The sequence below is a fragment of the Myotis myotis genome, unplaced genomic scaffold (assembly GCF_014108235.1).
Source record: "Myotis myotis isolate mMyoMyo1 unplaced genomic scaffold, mMyoMyo1.p scaffold_m19_p_12, whole genome shotgun sequence".
Taxonomy (NCBI): Eukaryota; Metazoa; Chordata; class Mammalia; order Chiroptera; family Vespertilionidae; genus Myotis; species Myotis myotis.
The window spans coordinates 14265428-14284856 of record NW_023416316.1 but is presented as its reverse complement, the minus strand read 5'-3'; the positions used below and the strand labels follow the sequence as shown (position 1 = coordinate 14284856).

Below are 19429 nucleotides of genomic sequence, written 5' to 3'. Positions count from 1 at the left end.
TCTGCATTTTATCAGGTGTCCCAGGCAATCTCTCTTTATACTGCTTTGTGAGGATGAAGGGTCAGTCCTACTGGGCTAGGCTGGCTGGTCAGTCCAACTCAGAGGCCAGCCCCTCTGCTTCCAAGACAAGAGTGTAGTCAGTCAAGCCTGGGGCTGGGTGTCCTGATGAGATCTGGGGAAGTTGCAGAGGGAAGAAGAAGGCAGGAAGGGAACAGGAACAGAGTGGGCGGGGCTGTGAACAATCTATTAATCAATCCCTTCAGTGGAAACAGAAATTGTTAAGGCTTGCACATCCTTCACGTGCTAACAGTCTGCAGCTGCAATACACTGCTTTGATTACGAATGTCAAAAAGACAGAGCATGAAATTAACTTCCCCTTAGTCAGTGGGCACAGGGAGCCGCCGCACTAATTCACTGCCCTCATATGAAACCCCCGCCACGACTCAGGGCCTGAGCTACCAGCGTGCGTCTATAGCTCTGCCCACTGCTCTCTTTCATAATCATGTCTGGCCTACCAACGAGGGTCCAGAGGATGCAAGAAAAGTCAGGGCAACAGGGCAGGTCCAAGGGTTAACTGGGTGGTAGAGCCAGCTGGAACGGGGTGGGGCCTCTCCCATGGGGGCTGCCCATTAGAAGAGGGAGGTGGGGAATCATTGCGACAGGTGTAACTCACCCCACAGAGCATCTAGCTGGGCCAATTTCTGCCCCACTGGCCCCACTAGAGAGATGGGAAAACTGACACTCGGTAGCTTTATCCAAAGCCACGGAATAGAGCCTGGCCCAGGAGCCTCGTTCCTGCAACCCCTGAACTCTGTTCGCTCTAGGTTGGCCTGTAGCAGTCAAGGGACAAGTGGCAGCATGGGAAGGGCAGCAGGAGGGTGGGGTGGCAAAGCCTTGCTCAGGGCGCCTTTGGGGGAACGTCTAAGGAGGTCCTGGGCTGCCCTCTAGCTCCTCTCCTCCTCCAGCACAGTAACCAGCCCACCCAGGCCGCAGCCATCGGCGAAGATCTTTGAGGGGACAGCCCTAGGAGTCAGGTGCTCTCAGGCTTCCTGAGCGGGTCTAAGTGGGGGTACAGGGTGGTTCTATTTTTGGCATACCCCGAGAATCAGGCTTGACCTCCAGCCTTGGGGTCACTTCCTCCCACCCATCCAATGCCCAGGATATTCCCAGGCAGACTGCCAGGGATCTTTGCAGGTGGGGAATCCTATCTCCCTGTCCTTCCCCTGGGTCCTCACCCCGCCACCCGCCTTGCTCAGAGGGGACCTCTGGTGCACAAGTGGTGGCTTCCACAAGGACCTGGAAGGTTCGTACAAGTGTTTGCCGGGTGGCAGGCGGTGAGGCCTGTAGACAAGACTGGGTGGGGCACCATGGCTGTGTGCCCAGCCATAGGCTCATACCCACACATGCCCACAGAGGATAGGATGCCCTCTACCTCAGAGGGGAGGGATCACAGGCCACCGCCAGCTAGGAAGGGAAAAACTTGCACATCATTTCTATCACAATAATCTCCTTGGGCTTTCAGCCAGTGCTCTGAGGGGGTGGGCAGGCATGATCACAGATGACTCCACACTGAGCACTGGGGGAGCACAGGGAGGAGGGAGCTGGCCCCTGGTAGAGATTTAGCCTTTCCAGAAGCTGCCTCAGGCAGTAGGGGAGGAGGGAGAGCACAGGGGGTCTGTAGGCAGCAGCCCAAAGTACCCCGGAAGAGTAGGAGAGGGGTCAGTTTTACTGAAGAGTGGTCAGTGACTGTCCTTCCCACAGCCCAGGTCTTGGGCGTGTCACCTGGCTGCAGAGGCCTCAGAGGCCCGGGAGGGGGTGCGGATAAGGCGGTACGGCCTCACCTCCGTCCAGGCTTGCAATCCACAGCTACTCACACAGCCCACCCCCCGGTGGGAATGCACCCAGGCCACTCCTCAGAGGACACCAGAGGGTCTGCATGCAAAGGGAGCCTTTCACTCCCCCTTAGCCAATCACAAGGGAGTGGGCGGCAGCTCAGGCAGGGAGAGGCCAAGTGTGCTCTGCCGCCTGGGAACGAGTCACCGGGCACTCCGGAGGGGAGTTGGATGTTCTCCTTCTTGCCTTTTCAGTCTCCCTAGGATCTCTTCTGCGGCCTTCTAAAATAGCCATTCATTAGAGCCTGGTAATTAACTTTCTGCTTCAAGTAATATTTTGCAAAGGGATTCCATTAAAGAGTCGATTTGCATGTCCTCAGACATGGGGCTTAGAAACAAGCAGAGTTACTTGGGGAGAATGTGATGGGCCCCACGGCACCCCTCAGGCCTGGCACCCCAGCCTGGGCTCTGCTGGCACCTGAAGGCTGAAGGGAATGAAGCAAGAGGGCTGCTGTCCTGATGGCCCAGGTATATGCTGAGCCCTGGAAGGTTCTCCCCAGGAAGGTGGGCGGTTTGTCACATAACAGGCCAGCTCAGCAGCCACACACCCAGACAGAAACTGCACACAGATATGCACATGTGAGAGCTCAAACACAGAACATACTATACACACATGTACACAGAATAAACAGACACAATAACAATAATGGTAGTCAGCACTTATTGAGCACTTATTAGATTGAACCATATGCCCACATTTGACCTACAAAAACAGCCACTTCATATGGTCTAACCCAACATGAAGTGCCAAGCACTATTCCAAACATTTTACATGTCATTACTCATTTCCAATGCACAGGCATGTACAGGGTATTTACATATAGCGTACACACAACACTCATGAGGGCAGGTGTGCACTTGCAAGACATACACAAATGTGCACACACAGACATATATATATCTACAGATGCCAGTACAAAGAAAGGTTCTCTAGTCTTTGAAACGCGAGCCTGGGGCTGATCACATTCTCACTAGCTAATTTCCACCGTTCCTAAAAATATTGCCCGGCTCGGATCTCTGGAAGATACACGAGGGAGCTGCAGATCTAAAAGGAGGGTGATAAAAATGAAAAGGCAAAAAATAAATTGGTTCTTCTGTACGTCCGAGTCGTGTTCTGTGGCTTCCCCCTCCTCTCTGGAGATGAGGCTCAGGATCACCTGCTCATGTGTGGGGCTCAGGTCAGCCTTGCTGCCAAGGTGCCCACGGGCTCCAAGCACAATACTGCAGGTGGTCAGGGCCCTGAGGCAAGGCCCGGCTTCGGTGACAGTCCCACCTCCATGCCTGTGACTGTGTACCTCAGTTTCCCTGAATCTAACAGTGCTTTCACTGCCCACTACCCAGTAGGGCGGAAGACCTCTCCAAGTGCTGTGTACTAGTATACACCAGGCCTCCTTATGATAATTATCGGATTAAGAATTAAATCCGATTCCCTTATGAAGAGGCAGGGGGAAGGGGAGGAGAGAGAGGAGAGAGAGCTGAGAGGATTCCTTGTAGATAATTAATGAATTCCCTGCCATACCTCTCAGAAGGCAGAGGCCCATTGAACAAAGATCCACCTACATGGGGCCTCTCAGAGCAGAGGGAGGCCATACAAGGCAACCAAGAATCCTGCCAGGGGCTTGTCAGAAGTCAAAGGACAGGAATAGACAAGACTCAAAAGGAAAAGCACTTCTGGCCATTAAACTCAGAAAACAATATTCAATCACTAGCAAGGAAAGAAATGGAAATAACAAAGAAATACCATTTTTTCCTGCCTATTCAAATAACAAAGATTGTTTTAATGATGACACCAAAATGTTTTTAAGGGTGTGAGGACATAGGTGCTCACGAGCACTCTCAAAAATCATTAAGGGAGTGTAAATTATTATAGGCTTTCGGTGGGAGGCATTTCTATCTATTCTTTGACTTAATAATTCCATTTCTAAGACTTTATCCTAAGGAAACAATCAAGAAGTAGACAAAGATAAATATTCAAGGATTTAAATACCAGTATTAATTTTAATAAAAGCTAGATAACCTAAATGCCTAAATGATTAAAAACAAGTATGATCCAACATAAAATGTAACTTTTAAAACCGATTTTTAAAACACACATAGAAGAGGTTTGCTTCCCCAGGTGTAGAGAGGAACAAAGGTCACTCTATTACTTGTGTTCAAGGTAATAATGACCCTCTTTACAGCCCTTTTCACCTTACAAGGGACAGCAACATCTGATAACTCCCTTGAACCTTGAAATAACACCTCAGGATTACTTGTTTTTATTCCCATGTTGTTGATGAGAAAACTGAGGCTTACCAAGATGAGGCGACTTTTCCCAACCAATATTAACTACAATTTATTGAAAGCCTGCAACATGCTAGTCTAGCCTCTTTTGCATGCTAATACTTATTGACTAAAATTTTAGAAATACTTAAATGAAATGTGCAAACCCAGTGTTAGTTGCAAAGGAAATAGCACTGAATAGGACAGACAATTCCTATTAAGTATGTGCTAAATATATTAAGATTAATGTTTCCACCAACATTACCATCAGGCCCATTTTACAGATGTGCAAATTGAGACCCAGAAAAGTTAAGTGACTTGCTCCAGGAAAGCCTGTCTTCAAATCCAAAGGTCGCATACTTCCCATTATGCCTAGAAACTGTCTATACTACACAGTCACCCAAGGGAAGGCAGAGAAGAACAGGGGAAGGAGGGCAGGCAAGAAAAACCAGGCCTGGATGCCCAGCCCCTCCTGCACCTACTGTCAACACTAATGCAGAAAAACAGATCCTGTCTTCCATTTTCCCTGCTCCTCATCAAGCTTCCTCTCCCGCTCCAGGGACTACCTCACCCCAAGTGGCAGAGCCAATTCCTACCTACTCAGGGCCAGTTGAGGGTCCCTGAAAGCCCTCACCTGAAACTTCCAGTATCTCCCTTCCTAGCCTCACACTGCCTAGAATCCCACCAGTAATAACTTCCAGGTATGGGAACTCAATTCCTGGGAGGGATAATCCATCTCTAACTCCTCACACAGCAGCTCTGCATCCCTGCACCTGGGCTGCCCACGTTTATTCGATAAGCTCTACACTGGAAGAATGGGAAGGGGAATACAGTCACTGCAGAATAACTATAGGTGTAGGGGAATAGTTAGAGAGCCAGAGAGGACATAATCCCAGCATGGGGGGTGGGTGGGGGCGGGGGCAGGGTCACCCAGAAACGGTGTCAGGGAGAAAAGGGATAATATTGCCAGCTGACCCTCCTAGCTTCTCAGGAACATTAATAAATAAACGAGTGACTTGGAAATTATCTTCTGGGAAGGCAGAACCACCACATCCTGGACCGCTTTTACCCACATTAAAATAGCCTTGTAAATGAAGCGGCAACATTTCCAGCCTGCAAAACAAAAATGCTTTGGCCAGCACACCTTTCACCTGGAAAGCCTCCGAGCAGCATTCATTTCAGTTATCCAGGAGCAATGATTACCTGTCCTTGGTGCTTATTTTCAAAATCTCCAAAGAAGAAATGAGAGTCTAGGGGCCCAGGGATTTTGGAGACCAGCTGGGAACCTCCCCCAGGCCACTTCAGGGGATTAAATACAAAGGTTCAAACCTGTCCTGTAGCCCTAAGAACCCCCAGTACCCAAGTGTGCCCACCAAGCACTGGCTGGCCTCATGCCAGCCTCATAATTAGACATCAGCCCTCTCCCCCAACCAGCCAGCCTCAGTGTCGCCACACCTGGGGCAGGTTCCTTTCCCGGGGAGCCCAGGGAGGTTTCCATCCTCCAAGTAAGAGAATTCCAGTGCAAAAAATAACCTTCCCTACACAGCAGTTTGTAGAGCACACAGGCAGCATGCAACAAAACCACTTCAACAGCCACAAAACAGACAGGTTTATCCAAAGTCAGAACCCAAGTGGCCGCCCCCAAGCGCCCTGTGCTGTCTGTCTACATGGGGAGGCCACAGGGACCAGAGCTCACGCTTGTCACCTAGAAGCCCCACCCTCTTCCCATTCACATCCCGGAGACTGGCATCTATGCACTTACCCTCCCCCCCCCCCCGCCCCACCCCAGCAGAAGGCGTGGCAACCCAGTGGGGGTCCCATGAAGCTGAATTCCACCCCCTCCTTGCTCCTAAACCAAGCCAAAGGCAGCCTTTCTGCCCTCCCAGCCTTCAACAGCACAACCACACCAAGTCAGAGTACAGGGAGGTACCTCACTCACCCAGGTTGACCAAGAGCTTTGTGGGAGTTGGGTCGCCATAGTCGGTTTTACTCACTCAACTCCAAATAGGATGACTCCAGGGGGTGCCCCAGAGAAATATCTGCCCATCCATCCCAGCAGCAGCCAATGAGTCTATTTCTAACCAAAGCAGCAAAACAGGAGACCCCAGTCCTAGCCAAGCCTATTTCAGCTCCAAGGCTGGGAAGAGAGATTTCAAACTCAGCCTCTGCCCGTCCGTAGGAAATCTCCTGTGCCAGAGAAGCCACCAAGCCAGATTTTGTTTATGGAAAATTAATAAGACAATTCCACACCACTGCCGTTGCCATTCTGCTCCAACCACTACCGTTTACCACCATTTCTAGAGATGGGCTTAAACAAATTCACTCCCAACCCCCAACTCCAAGCCCCTCCAGCATTTGGCAATGCTGACCTGAGGCCAAGCTGGGCAGGACCTGCTCGAGGGCATCTCAGCCATGCCCCAACCTCCAGCCAGGGTTGCCGGCCAAGCGTTCACCAGCTTCTCGGTGCAGGCTCTCCAGGGAAAGGAGGTAAACATGGCATGCACGCTGTCTGCTCCTGGGAGGGCAGACACACTCAGAGGCCGGACTGCCTGCTGTCTCTCCTGCTCCCCGACAATCAACACATGCACACAAAACGGGGTACGTACACAAGCCCCCGCATGCGGGTGCAGAGGTTCCTGACCCCCGCCAAGGAAAGCGCAGAGAAAGGCATGTTCCTGGGGGAGAGAGCCGGAGGCGGGGCCCGGCGTAGGGAGGAAGGCAGCAAACCCGGTGGCCTGACTCCGAGACAATAACAAAGATGGGAAGCGAGATTTTCAAAGACGCAGTGGCTGCACCCAGCACTGAGCTCTGGCCTGGCTGCATGTGCCTGGCACGGCACGCCTGGTCCCCTGGGGCACCACGGCCATCAGAGAAAGGCTGAGGGTCCTTCCTCAGGCTAGGCTTGGCAGCCGGGGCAGGAAACTGGCTGCAGGCAGCGGCAGGATGCCCTGGGAAGAGCAGCTCTCGGCTGGTAGAAATTACAGGTCTAGTAATTCTACTGGGGCGACTCTCCGGAAAGATGCTAGGGGTCAGTTAAAGTCACTCAACCTTGGGCAGGAGTTGGGCTATAACTTGTACTCCTTTCCTTGCTGGAACTAAGGGGGAGCAGAAACACATTTTCATTCCTCCCGTGCCTCCCCTACCCGCCAACTCGCTGATCACACACAAGGCACAGCCCTATTAAGGCAGATGCCAGCGGCCTGAGATGTGGGGCTGAATGGTGCCTGCCCGTTCTTTCACCTCCACTAGCTGAGCAGGGAGGGACACGTTCTAACTGGCACCGGAATCCATCACTGTACCTGTGCCCAAGTGGAAAGCTGTGGTGGCTGGCAGGGCTCAAGGAGTGTGACCTGGGCCCCGAGGGATTGTGCCTGCCCAGTGCCCCTACAGGCGGGCACAGGATGGCTTGCCCTTGCGAGCTGAAGCCTGCTCAGCTCCCGGTGACTCCAGGCAGGCTCAACTACCTCCCCCCTCTCCTCCGCGGGCCCACAAGCCACCTCCCCCTGGAATTTCCACCCTGCTCCTGGCTTGCCCAGGAAAAGGAAACAGGGAACAGGAGACACCCCTGGGAGTGGAGAGGTAAGGAAGGGAAGCAGCTGCCCAGGCTGGAGAGGCTAAGGCCCTTCGTCCACAGCCTCCGGCGATGTCCTGAGCTCAGGACCCCGGCACTGCCGCTCTGCTCACCCCCGCCCCCAGAAGAGCGTGCGCCCTACTTAGAGCAGATGTGCCCCCTGAGCGGCCCAGCCCCCTGCTCCTCCCTGCCAGATGTTCACCCTTTTCCTCACCACTGGGTTTCAGCAAAACCCAGCAGAAAATGCCTTTTGTATCGGACACCCAGGGGCTCCAGAGGCGGGGAGGGTGAGTCCTGTGGATGGAGGCGCCACTTCTGTCCCCAGCGCCGGGCACTGCAGCGCCCGGGAAACAATGCCCACCTCGGCCAGGCGAGGCAGGACTTCTCGCCGAGGGCACGTCCTGCCCGGCCTCACCCCGGGGGAGGTGGGTAAGAGAAGGGTCCGCCCGCCGTACCCCCCAGCCCGTGGTGGCCCCACAAGTTGCCGGAGGGCGGCGTGGCGCACCCTCCCGCGTTCAGCGCGCTCCGGCGCCGGCTCCCGCTTTGTCCCCGCGCCCTCCGGGGCGCATCCCGGGGCGGCGGCGCGAGGAGGCCGGGTCGGGCGGCGGCGGCGGGCTCACCTCTCATTGTCCGCGGCGGAGGAGGCGGAGGAGGCGGCGGCGGCGGCGGCGCTCCGGAACCCCGGCAGGATGTGGCGGAAGCTGTGGTTGCGGTCCAGCTTGGGCTGGCTCTTGGTGCGCTTGATGGAGCCCTTGAGGCGGCGGCTGAGGAAGCCCTGCGCGCGGGGCGACAAGAAGGGGAAGGGGAGGCGGGGTTAGCGCGGCGACGGCGCTGGGCCCGGGACCCGCGCGGGACCCGCGCCCCGGCTCGGGCGGCCGCGCGGCCGAGGGCGGGCGCGGGCTCGGGCTCGGCCCCAGCAGCTCGCAGCCCGCGCCGCCCGCCCGCCGACCGAGCGCCGACGGCCCGGCCCGCGCTGCGAGGCCCAGCCCACCCCGCGCCGCCCGCCCGGCCCAACCTAGCCCAGCCCAGCCCGCCACATCGCCCCCGCCCCTAAGCCACTGTTGCCATGGCGACGCGGAGCCGAGTCGCGCCGGCCGCGGCCGAGGCTGCCCGAGCCCCCCGGGCAGCGGGGACAGGGGACGAGGGGGCGGGGCTGCGGAGGGGCGGGGACCCCCAGGGGCTTGGACGGCCGCGGTCCCCTCACCTCTACCGGAAACGAGGTCACACACCCCCCACCCACCTTGAAAAATCCACGCCTCCCACACCTTTCCAGATTGACAAAGTGCCTTCCTCCCCACAACCCTGGTTACACAGATCGGGGAAACGAAGGCTCTGAGAGCAGGTGTGAGGTCCTCCAGGGGCCGGCAGGCTACCCTGGCCACCTGGACCCTTAACCTGGGTGCCCTTCCTTCCGTGGATGACCATCACTGGCCCTCAGGGGGTAGCCCTTGGCTGGAGTCACAGTATCCCAGCCGGGCAACCACCTTGGTTTCAGGGTCCCTAGTGCCTAGCTCAGGGAGAGCCAAGGGGCTGAGGATTTGCTGAGTATCTCCATTGCATGCTTCAAGATGTGGAGCCAGGTCCCAGGGATGGGGGGGGGCCTTCGTTAGAGGAACAGCTGCCTGGGCGCATTCTTGACTCATGGTGGAGAGGGGCTGCTCCTGGAAGGAGTGTGGCAGATCTCAGCTGGGGGGAGGGCTTTCAAGTCATTCCTCCATCTACCAGACTTCCCTGGACTCAGGGCAGAGCCTAATCCCACCTCCAGCCCCAAGAACTCCTAGCCCAATAGTGAGACAGGCGTTCATTCAATACTGAAATGCAGGCTGAACCAGCGCTCCCTTTATAAGAGAATGGGTAGATTTGGAGCCTCAAGGGGCCACAGCCTGAGGTGTTCTGAACTTGGAACACACAGGATGCTGGAAGGGGAAGAAAACTGGGGTTTGGGGGGAGATACCCTGAGGGAGAATTTATCTGAGAGGGCTCCGGGGCTTCACCATCCCCGCCTCAATTCCAGACGAATGGGATATTAACTTATTTGTACACAATCTGAACATCACATTTCATCCATCACACAACAGAGGGTAGTTTTAGGGGCCCTCTCTGGTCCAGTGGAAAAGTGGACATCTGCTATAGGTCATGCCATGTACGGGATCTGCCCCTCTCTATGGCCCCAGCACCCTGGACATGACAAGGTCAAGCATTGGTTGTATACATCATCTCATCACCCACACAGAAAAAGAAAAAAAAAATGAAGATGGTAAACCTTGCTCAGAGAAGTAAAATGACTTCCCAAGGACACACAGCTTCCAGGCCAACCTAAAGCCAGAGCTTTCCCCACAGGATCCCCACTTCTGCCCACCCTCTCCAAGCTTTCCTTTTCCTTTCTCCCCTTACTTTTCCCTCCCACTCGATCTCTCACATCCATGGAAGACCTATCCCTGTGGCTACCTGTCAGAATTCTGCACATCCTACAAGGCCCAGCTGAAATGCCACCTCATCCAGAAGGCTTCTCAGGCCTTGGACTCCAAAAGCCTCTCACCTCTGCAGCTCAGAGTACCCACCCATGAAGATGCTCTCACCAGCTGCAATTCACCAGGTATCTCTCAGGTGTTAGCTGCAAGAGGGACCCTAATCCTGAGGGTCACCCACAGGGCAATGCCCAATGCAGAGGGACCACAAAAGGTGGCGGATCAGGGGACATTAGACCCTCTGGGGAACACAGCATGGAGACAGGAACCCACACCTTCACACAAGCTCTTGACTCTCCAAATCTTGGCCTCTTGCCAGGTATGGGGGGAGGGGAGATGCACCTGGTTAACTTGGATGGGTTCTTTTGGAACAGGTGTTGCTGTCAAGCAAGTTCCCCCAATGGGTTTGTACTTTTTCTTGTTTTTTATTTTCTACACTGATGGAAATTTCACAATTTTTACACTCATGTGGCACAAAGAACCACAAGACATGTTTCAAAATCTATGTTGCTTATTATGTAGCAATATTGACAGCTTTACCCATATTTTTAGTGGAAAAAAAAATTTTTTTCCCCCTCCTAGGAGATTGAGTGAGACATGTGTCACTTCCTCCCCCCCACCTTTCCTAAGGTGACACCTAATACTCCTCTGACAAGCAGCCTCCCAACTGACCGTGAACTTAGGGACTCAAACTCTCTGTAACGGTCACTCATCCACCACCTATTAAAGCCCACTATGTGTCAGACACAGTGACCAAGATGGTCATGAACGCTAGGAGGTGAGCAATGTACAGATTAAGAGGCCAGAGAGCTCAGATCATGGGAGAGTGATTCTTTGCGGTTCTCAACCTGTGGGTCGCGACCATGGAAAAACACATATAGCATATCAGATATTTACATTACGATTCATAACAGTAGCAAAATTACAGTTATGAGGTAGCAACGAAAATAATTTTATGGTTGGAGGTCACCACAACATGAGGAACTGTATTAAAGGGTCGCGGCATTAGGAGGGTTGAGAACCAAAGTTTAGGAGAACGGGGAGGACCCCCATTCACTCCCATCACACTGCACATGTCTATCCTTGTGTCCCCCAGAGGACTCAGCTCCTGTCCCTGCCTATGCCAGGCTTAACAAATGCTCATCACCCCAGAAAGCCACAGCTAAAAGGGGACCCCAATCCAAAAGAACGCATTACGAGGGTGAATGAGGCACCAAGGTCACACAGCAAGGTTAGTCAAAGGTTAGTCCAGTGCCCTGCTCTGGCCAGCCTCACAGCTTGCTTACTGACCTCTTCGTGGGGTGGAGGGCTCAAGGGTGGCTCCTCACTCAGTGCTGGATGAAGGAAGCTGAGCCTTTTCTCCTGTCCCTTCACGGGCAGGTCCCCAGACATTATTTCTGGAAGCAGCTGCAGCCCTGAACTCAGGAAGAGAGAGTGGCGGTCTTCCAGACAGAAAATCTTGTTCTAGGCCCAAGTCAACCTTTAGTGAGGGGCAGTGGGAAAATCATGTTCCTTCTTTAAATGAAACAGGTTCTAGGACTGCAGCCGAGCCCGCTGGGAGCTGGAGGAAGGCAAACGGGGCTCAACTCAGGCTCCACAGACCCCCTAGCCGGGGGATGGCTGGCCAGGCCCTCACCTCACTTCTCTGTGAAATGGGTGCGGACTGCAGTGAGGCTTAAGTAGGACAGATCAAGCTCTGGACTCCTCTTTCCACACCCGAGGGGCCTGACTTCATCCCACCTTCTCCAGGAGGCAGATCCAATGTAAGATGGCCCTGCTGATCATACCCCGCACAAGTCCTCTCCCACTACTGTGTTCAAATCTTAATTCTGATAAGCGAGGACTGAAGGGAGGGGGGAGTGGGGGCGTGCAAATTACTAGAGCTCTCTGAGCCTGTGTCCCTATCTATAAAATAGGCTAATGACATCTATAGGGTGGGATTACATGAGGTAAAAGATCACCAGTAAAATGGTAACTATTAAGCAACTAAACATAGTAGTTGCCAGCTTTATTATTATTATCACTGATGTTGCCTCTAGTGCAGCGATTTTCAACCTTCTTCCTCTTGTGGCACACATAAACTCCTAAAATCCTGCGGCTCTAGTGCAACCGCCGATTTTTGCTCTGAGAAGGTATGTGGCCACCACAGGTAGAAGTCTGTCTGGCAATCTGAGGAGCTTGACGGTGGCCTGGCAGCCTGACAACATGCCTAGGAAAGGAACGAGCACGCTTGCAAAGTGAGGCTGGAGTTACAGGCTCTCATCCAGTTGGGTAGTTTTGAACTTTTTTCAACAAGCGCTGTGTTTTTTTTTAAGGCACCTCACAGAGACTCTGGAGATACAAAGAGCTGGGGCGGGCTGCTCTGGTGGCGGCCCCAGCTCCCATTCACTCGAGCAGGCACTGATGTCTCAAGCTCAGCAAGGAGCCCGCGCAGTCCCGCACAGTCCGTGGGAAGCGAGCCCCGCCCTCCCCAGATGGGGTGCTCTGCCTCCCCTCACACAGCCGTGTTCCCCGTGCCTCTCAGACAGCTGTCACTGACTGAGGTCAACTCAGGCCCCGGAGGCTTCTGCACAAGGCTGCTGCCTGGTGCCATGCCTCCCCCACCCCCAGTCCAACCCTGTGTTTGGGAGCTGACAGCTGTGAATGCCCGCTGCCCATCTGGAAGTCCTCCGGCTAGCCTGATCCAGGGGACCCCTGGGCTTTCATCCGGGTCACTGACCAAAGTGCAAGGCAGTCTGAATGGAGGACAGGAGTCTGTGGGGTCTCCGGCTGGAAGGACCGCAGTTCTCAGCAGCTCCCTCACCCCTGTTCCAGCCACTACGCCACCATCCTGGCGTCGGGCCCACAGTCCTGCTCCTTCTCCAGGATGTTCTGAGACTTTCTCAAGGGCCTTTCAGAATTCCAGACACACGAGTTCTTCACTCACCCATTTCAATCAATTCCAAGTGATGATGATGATGATAAATTACCCGTTATCGTGCTCCGGCTCTGCCAAGTCGCTCTGCCCCTGACACCCGCTGCACGTCCCAAGGAGGGCCCAATGCCTCCTCCTGGGCCTCCTTGGGAAACTGTGCGCCTCAGAATTCAGAGTGTGTCAGGTTTTCAAGTGGGTAAATGGAGGCTCAGAGAAGTTAAGCCACTTGCCCAGGGGCAGAGCTGATAGGCAGTAGAGCTGGGCGTGTAACCAGGAGAGTTCTAGCCCACGGCATGGGCAGGGTGGGTACCTCTTACACATGCACATGTACACACACACACACACACACACACTTGCATGTGTGCACACATATAAGTCAAAAGCTAGAAGGAGAACTGACAGCTCAGCCCATCCTCCCTCCACGGAGCCCCAGGCACTGTGCTGGGCCTCTGGGTGGGAGGACAAAGGGAAGGTGTGCTCTCTGAGAGCCTAGAACTCACAAGTGAGGACCTGGAGGCTCAGGAAAGGGAAGCCTGGCCCATCCTCACATGTGCTTCGCTCCCTGACCAGGAGGCACCTAGGGGTTTGCATTCCAGCACCAGCACTTGGGCACCTGGGAGCTGCATGTCACCACTGGTCTCTGGGCCACTTTCTCACCCTAGTGAAAAGCATCAAGTGCCACGCCCGGCTCATAGTGGGTGCTCTCTGAAGGGCGAGTTCCTTCCCCCAGCTCCACCATCTACTTGGTCCTGCCTTTTTCAGCTGCTCCCCTTTTAGCAAACGAACCCTAGGTCACTGCAAATGAATGGATGGGCCTGCCCTGCCAGTGAGCCCCGTGCTGCCCACCCTGGGCCGCTGAGGCAGTGCTCAGGATGGAGGCAGCACCTCACCTCATGAGCCCTCCCTCTGCCAGGCCCAGCTCCTCCTCCCATGGCCAGTTCCAAGGCTGGCACCCAAGCAGAAGTCGTGTCTCAGTATCTTTCTGGGGCTTTGTGCAAATGCCAACAGCACGCCCAAGTAAACAGGAAAGGGAGGGGCAGATCCCATCCAGATAGCACCCCAGGAGAGGAGATCTGTGGGGCACACAGGCTGGCAGGCAGACTGGACACCTCACCCCACCTGGACACAGGCTCTGGGAAGGGGCTGGGGGCAGTGAGGAGTCCTCACCGTTCATACCAGAGTCACAGGGTGAGAGCCAGGAGGGCTCATGCGGGCAATCGGGCCAATGTCCACATGGTACAGACAAGGCACCTGAGGCCCAGAGGCAGTGATCTGCCCAGAGTCAACCTCTCCTCGCCCACACCCCACCCTTCAAGGCCTCCCAGTCTCCCCGTGTTTCTTCTTTCCAGGCCTCAGTCTTCCCATCTGTACCATGAGGGCTGGGTTGGGTGATGGCCAAGCTCCTTTCCAGTGCTGATAACTGATTCTGGAAAGCTAGAGCAGCTGCCTTCCACAGTGGGCTCTCCCTCCCACAGGGCAGTACCAGTGAATTCTCCGGCTTCACGGAGTCCTTCAGATGCTGGATTCCTCCTCCCTCCTTCTCTGTTCCCGGGGCTCCACCCTCAGCAAGCCCTCAGGCCTCCTGGCCTCCTCCTTTGGGAGGTATGCATCATCAAAGAGATGGGAATGACTCACTAATGGTGGAATGTCAGACACTGTGACAGGTGAAACAGGAACTGCATGTTAAGCCAGGATTAAGTTGGTGCCTTCCTGGTGGCTATCTATTCACAGGCCATCCTATACCCATAAAACCCTCCTTCACCCCTTGCCAATGTGCCCTTGAAATGTAAGACCTCCATACTCTTCCCTACCCAGAGAAGGCAGACAGACTGCCTGGGTCACTCAGAGAACCAACTCATGGGCCATGAGAGCCAGGAGGGAGTGGGGCCTGACACTCAAGGATCATTCCCAAATTAAAATAGTACCTGGATAACGACACCTAAACATGTTCACATGGACAAATATGCAGGGCCAGAAAAACACACAAGGTCAAGGACACAAGGCAAGGGGGCGGAGGAGGGTACCCACCAAGAAATGCATGTGTAAACAATACAAGTCTCCCCATCACCCTCACCGTGTAAACACATGTGCACATTGACCAACACACACACACACACAATCATAAAACGCACAGATAAGCTCACAAACACACACTCAGCTGTCATTAGGCTCTCACAGAATTACGCTGACACCAGGCCAAACACACAGGCCCACCAGGCTCACGTTCACAACCACAACGGGAAGGAAGGGAGAGCGTTGGGGTGACCTCAGAGCTGGAAGCCCATGCTGGTGACCTCCCGGTCCCCCTGCTTTGCGGGCAGGCCCTCACCCTGTGCCCCTCTCTGAGGATGACCTGTTTGCTGCTCTCACCCCCTGAAAGCTGTCCTGGCAGCTCCCTGAACATGAGGTTTCTCAGAGTCTTGCGGCCCAGCAGGTTGTTCAGAGCCAGGAACCCCCGCTCCAAATACTTCTCCTCTGCCATCATCACACCTCAAAGGCCACCAGGTGCTCGGGTTACCTCCGTCTCTAGGAATCCCAGGTAAAAGGCAAAGGCTTCCTCCCCCACCCCGAGAAGCAGGGGAGCAGCGGGTTCCACTGCCTGTGGCTCTGGGCCTTAGGCCAGTGACCTGGCCGACTGACCCATTTCCTCTTCTGTAGAATGAGAAGGGCAGCCACCACAGGTTGCTGTAATGGTGTCTGACATCACGCATGTAAAGAATTTAGCCCATTTCCCAGCACGCAGTAAATGCTAGCTATTATGATCCTCACTGGCATTGTCATCATTTTTATTTTTTTATGGCTTGGACTTTAACCACCAGGAGCCAGCCAGCCATGAGCCAGAAGGAAACAGAAAGCAAGAGTTAACGGAAACCATCTTTAAGACCCACATCTCCTCTGACGAGGCAGGGTGCTGGTCCACAGCTCACCAGGGCGTGTCCCCTGAGCCTCGCCATGTGCTGGGCCCCGAGAAAGCCGGCTTTCTGCCCTCAGCTGCAAAGGCAGGCCTAGACCTTCACAGACACCTGCAGGGGCCTCCTCACTGCTTTTGTTACCTCCAGCCCTGCCACCACCCCCCCCCCCCCCCCGTTCATTCCCCAAGGGCATCTAGGAGGAGCCTTTAAAAGCAGATCAGATCTTACCACTGACCAGCTCCACCTCTTGCACAGCTCCCCAGGGCTCCTGGGATAAAGGCCGCACTCCTTTATGAGGCCTATGGCCCCTCATGACCTGCCCCCGACCCTGTGCTCCAGCTCCTGTCTTCAATGAGACTTTTGAAATTGCCAGCTTCTCCTGTCACAGGGCCTTTGCACAGGCTGTTCCCACTGCCCGGAACAGAGGACCCCTTTGCCCAGAGGGCCTGGCACACCCTTCAGTTTCTCCTCACATCTTCTCCTCAGGGGCCTCCCATGCCCTCAGATTAGGCCACGTCTCCTTACAGACTCATCACAGTTGTAATTGTGCATTTATTTAATGTCTGTCTCCCCCACAGGATGGTGGGGGCCCCGGCAGCCGGAGTCCCCAGCGCTGAACACCTGGCAGGTATGCCATAAATACTTCCTGAATGGATTAACAAATATTTATGGTGTAAAAGAGAAAGGAGGAAGGCAGAGAATGGGATCTGGGAGGCTTTTTAAGGGCTCCCACTTGGGGTCAATCTGGGTGGGCTGCCCAAGGTTACCTAGAGCAGGGCAGCCACACACAGGCATTCCAGGCAGAAGCACGGCCGAGCACTGGTGAGGACAGCAGCGAGCCTGGCCGCCTCGGAGGCTGCTGCAGTGACCACAGGTCCCTCTGACCTCCGAGTGGCACACCGAGGCCAGGCTTATGACATGGGCATAACTCCTGCAGAGGATGCCCAGGCAAAGGGGGCCCTTAAGGAACCCTGAGAGTCTAGAGGAGGTGGGAAGGGAGCCCGGTTGGGGAAAGTATGGGGGTGTGAAGGTGGGACAGGGAAATAAGGACATGGGGAGAGGCCCTCCTGGTACCTGCCAGTGCCCAGGACTGGGTAGCATCAGTGACCAGAAATCAGACACACATTCCTGTGGTCCAGGCAGGGACGTGATAGCCCAGAGCAGCCAGGGAGTGACTCACTGCTCTGTAAATCTTGCACCAGCCTCAGCATAATCAGCCCATCCCAGAGGTCTGGATGCCACAGACACTCCATCAGCTCTTAAGCCCTCGGCCAGCTCTGACCTCTCGGTGGGGAGTCTGGCACCAGAGCCACACGGCTGCAGGGAAAGCGACTCCATCAAGGAGCCTCACCCCTTTCTCCCTCTGCCTCCCTCCAGGCCCTGTCACTAAGGTCCCTTCACCAGGCCAGTCTTCCCAGGGTGACTCACTGATTTCGGCACTTATTCCCCATCAAAACCTGTGCTCTGCGCACTCTGTGTGCGTGAACACTCTCAGCAGAGGCCACCCCACAGAGTGACAAAAAAAAAAGCCATGCTCAGAGCCAGGAAATCTGGTCCCAGCTCTGCTAATTAATAATGGTGAAGCCTATTCCAACGTGCTCAGAGTGAGCCAGATATAGTTATGAAGCTCTAAGCCTCGGGCTCGGTATTAAAGCTTTATGCGGCTCCCATCATTTAATTCTCACAACCCAATGTGCAGATCAGAGAATGGAGGCTCAGAGAGGTCAAGCTGCTTCCACAGGGCCACACAGCCAGGAAGAGGCAGGGCTGTGTCTAACCCAGAATGCTTGCACCCAGAGCCCACGCTCTTCTAGAATCCCATCGCTGCCCTAGGAGGCTCTGAGCGAGCTTGTTAGCCTGACTCCGTTTCCCCATCTGTACAATGAGGGAGTTGGTTAGCTGATCTCTAACTCTTTTCCAGCTTGAACTGGTATCTTTCGCCTCCATGGTGACCCATCTGATGACAATAAATGGGAAGGACCTTCTGGAGACAACAACTTGCCGGAGGAAAGGTACTGACAGTGGGACTTCAGCTCTGTGCTGGGCCATAAGGAGCTTCTGTTGGGTCAGGTGGTCCCACCCTGTCCCCCCAGGCACCCAGTCAGTCCAGACCAGCAAGGCAGGGAAGAGGTGTAATCCTGTTTCTCCCTGCACCAAGCCAGCAGGAGCAACCGGGCCCCAGGGTGCCTCAGTCCCAGGGACCTGCAAACACTCGCGGGAGGGAGAGGCAAGAGGCAGGCAGCAGCCCCATAAATCCACCTGAGTGAGCAGTGCTTTTAAAAGCCCTTTCACTACAGGATACAAAACGCACTGTTTTGGGAGAGGATTTTATAGGCTATTTCTGCTCTTGGGTGATTTACAATCTGCAGGTCAGGCTCACCTGGGAGTCCTGCCCTGAGGGATCATGGGAGCCCATGGGTGGAGTAAAGGTCAATTTCAAGGCCAGGGTTGGTGCCCTTGCTGGGCTTTGCCACCGGGTGGTGGTCTGGGTGACTTGTCCTGACCTCTCCTCCCAAGACAAAAGGTGTGGGGCTCTCAGAAGCAAGGAGATGGATGCCCGCCTCGCGTCTCCTCACCCTGCACTCGCTTATTCATCCACTGCCTCTCACACACCTTCACCCCACAAGCTCCTCCATGTGCCCAGCCCCAGTGCCTGGAGTTCAGATACATCAGAAACAGTAGTTGCCCTTGAGAAAGTCCCCAGGTCTGGCGATAGTTAAGTCTCAGCATCCGTGTTCTGGAGCCTAAGGGAGGGGATGCCTGCTGGGGTCCAGGGGGAGCACGGAGCAGAGAAGGAGCTCTCGAGGCAGAGGAATGGGGAGGAACTGTGGCAGCAGAGCCAGCTGTGCAAGGGCACGGAGGTTAGGACAGCCGGGGGGGGGGGGGGGGCGGCGGGGGGGCGGGGCGTAGGGGAACAGGGCACCTCAAATGCTGGGGAATGGATCCCACCCCTGGGAGCCATCTAAGGTACCAGAGCAGGGCAGTAAAAGTCATGGCTCATCTCAGACATTCCACTGGAAAAGTTACTCATCCCAGTGTGGGACCTTGTGTCGGAAACAGATGTCATCGCTGCCACCGCAAGAGGGCTTCCTGGCTTGGGAAGCAGTTCTCCCCAGAAGACTCAGATGTCATTATGTCTGCAATCCAACCCAAATGTCACTTGATATGATAGAGACAATCACTTTATTTTCATACCATGGGGGTGGGGCATGAAGGCATCTGAGCTAGCCCCCTATACCCACTCTTTTGAGCCCCCTGGAAGAGGGGCAGGCATGCCAGGGACACAGGGTGGGGTGAAAAAGGGTGGTGTCCACCCTGCACAGACACCTTCTGACCAGTGGGGGCCAGGCCAGGGGCAGGGGCAGGACAAGATGGGGAGATGCAGGTGCAAACGCCAGTTCTGTCCCTGG

The 19429-nt window shown here is 54.9% G+C and overlaps 1 protein-coding gene and 1 long non-coding RNA gene across 7 annotated transcripts in view; one reads left to right on the top strand and one right to left on the bottom strand.

Moving 5' to 3' along the window:
- The window catches only part of LOC118667129 (DAB2 interacting protein), a 160748-nt gene that overhangs the window by 67631 nt on the left and 73688 nt on the right, over positions 1-19429 (bottom strand). For 5 of the 6 annotated variants that reach the window (XM_036329900.1, XM_036329902.1, XM_036329898.1 and 2 more), the window contains exon 3: positions 8346-8500. In XM_036329900.1, coding sequence (XP_036185793.1) covers positions 8346-8500 — 155 coding nt within the window. Of the gene's footprint in view, positions 1-8345; positions 8655-19429 lie in introns of those variants that run through there. The other variant, XM_036329904.1, reaches the window with a different exon arrangement.
- On the top strand, positions 7482-18871 carry LOC118667131. Its single transcript, XR_004971167.1, has 4 exons — positions 7482-7733; positions 10156-10321; positions 16598-16647; positions 17941-18871. It is a non-coding gene; the product is annotated as an uncharacterized LOC118667131 (long non-coding RNA).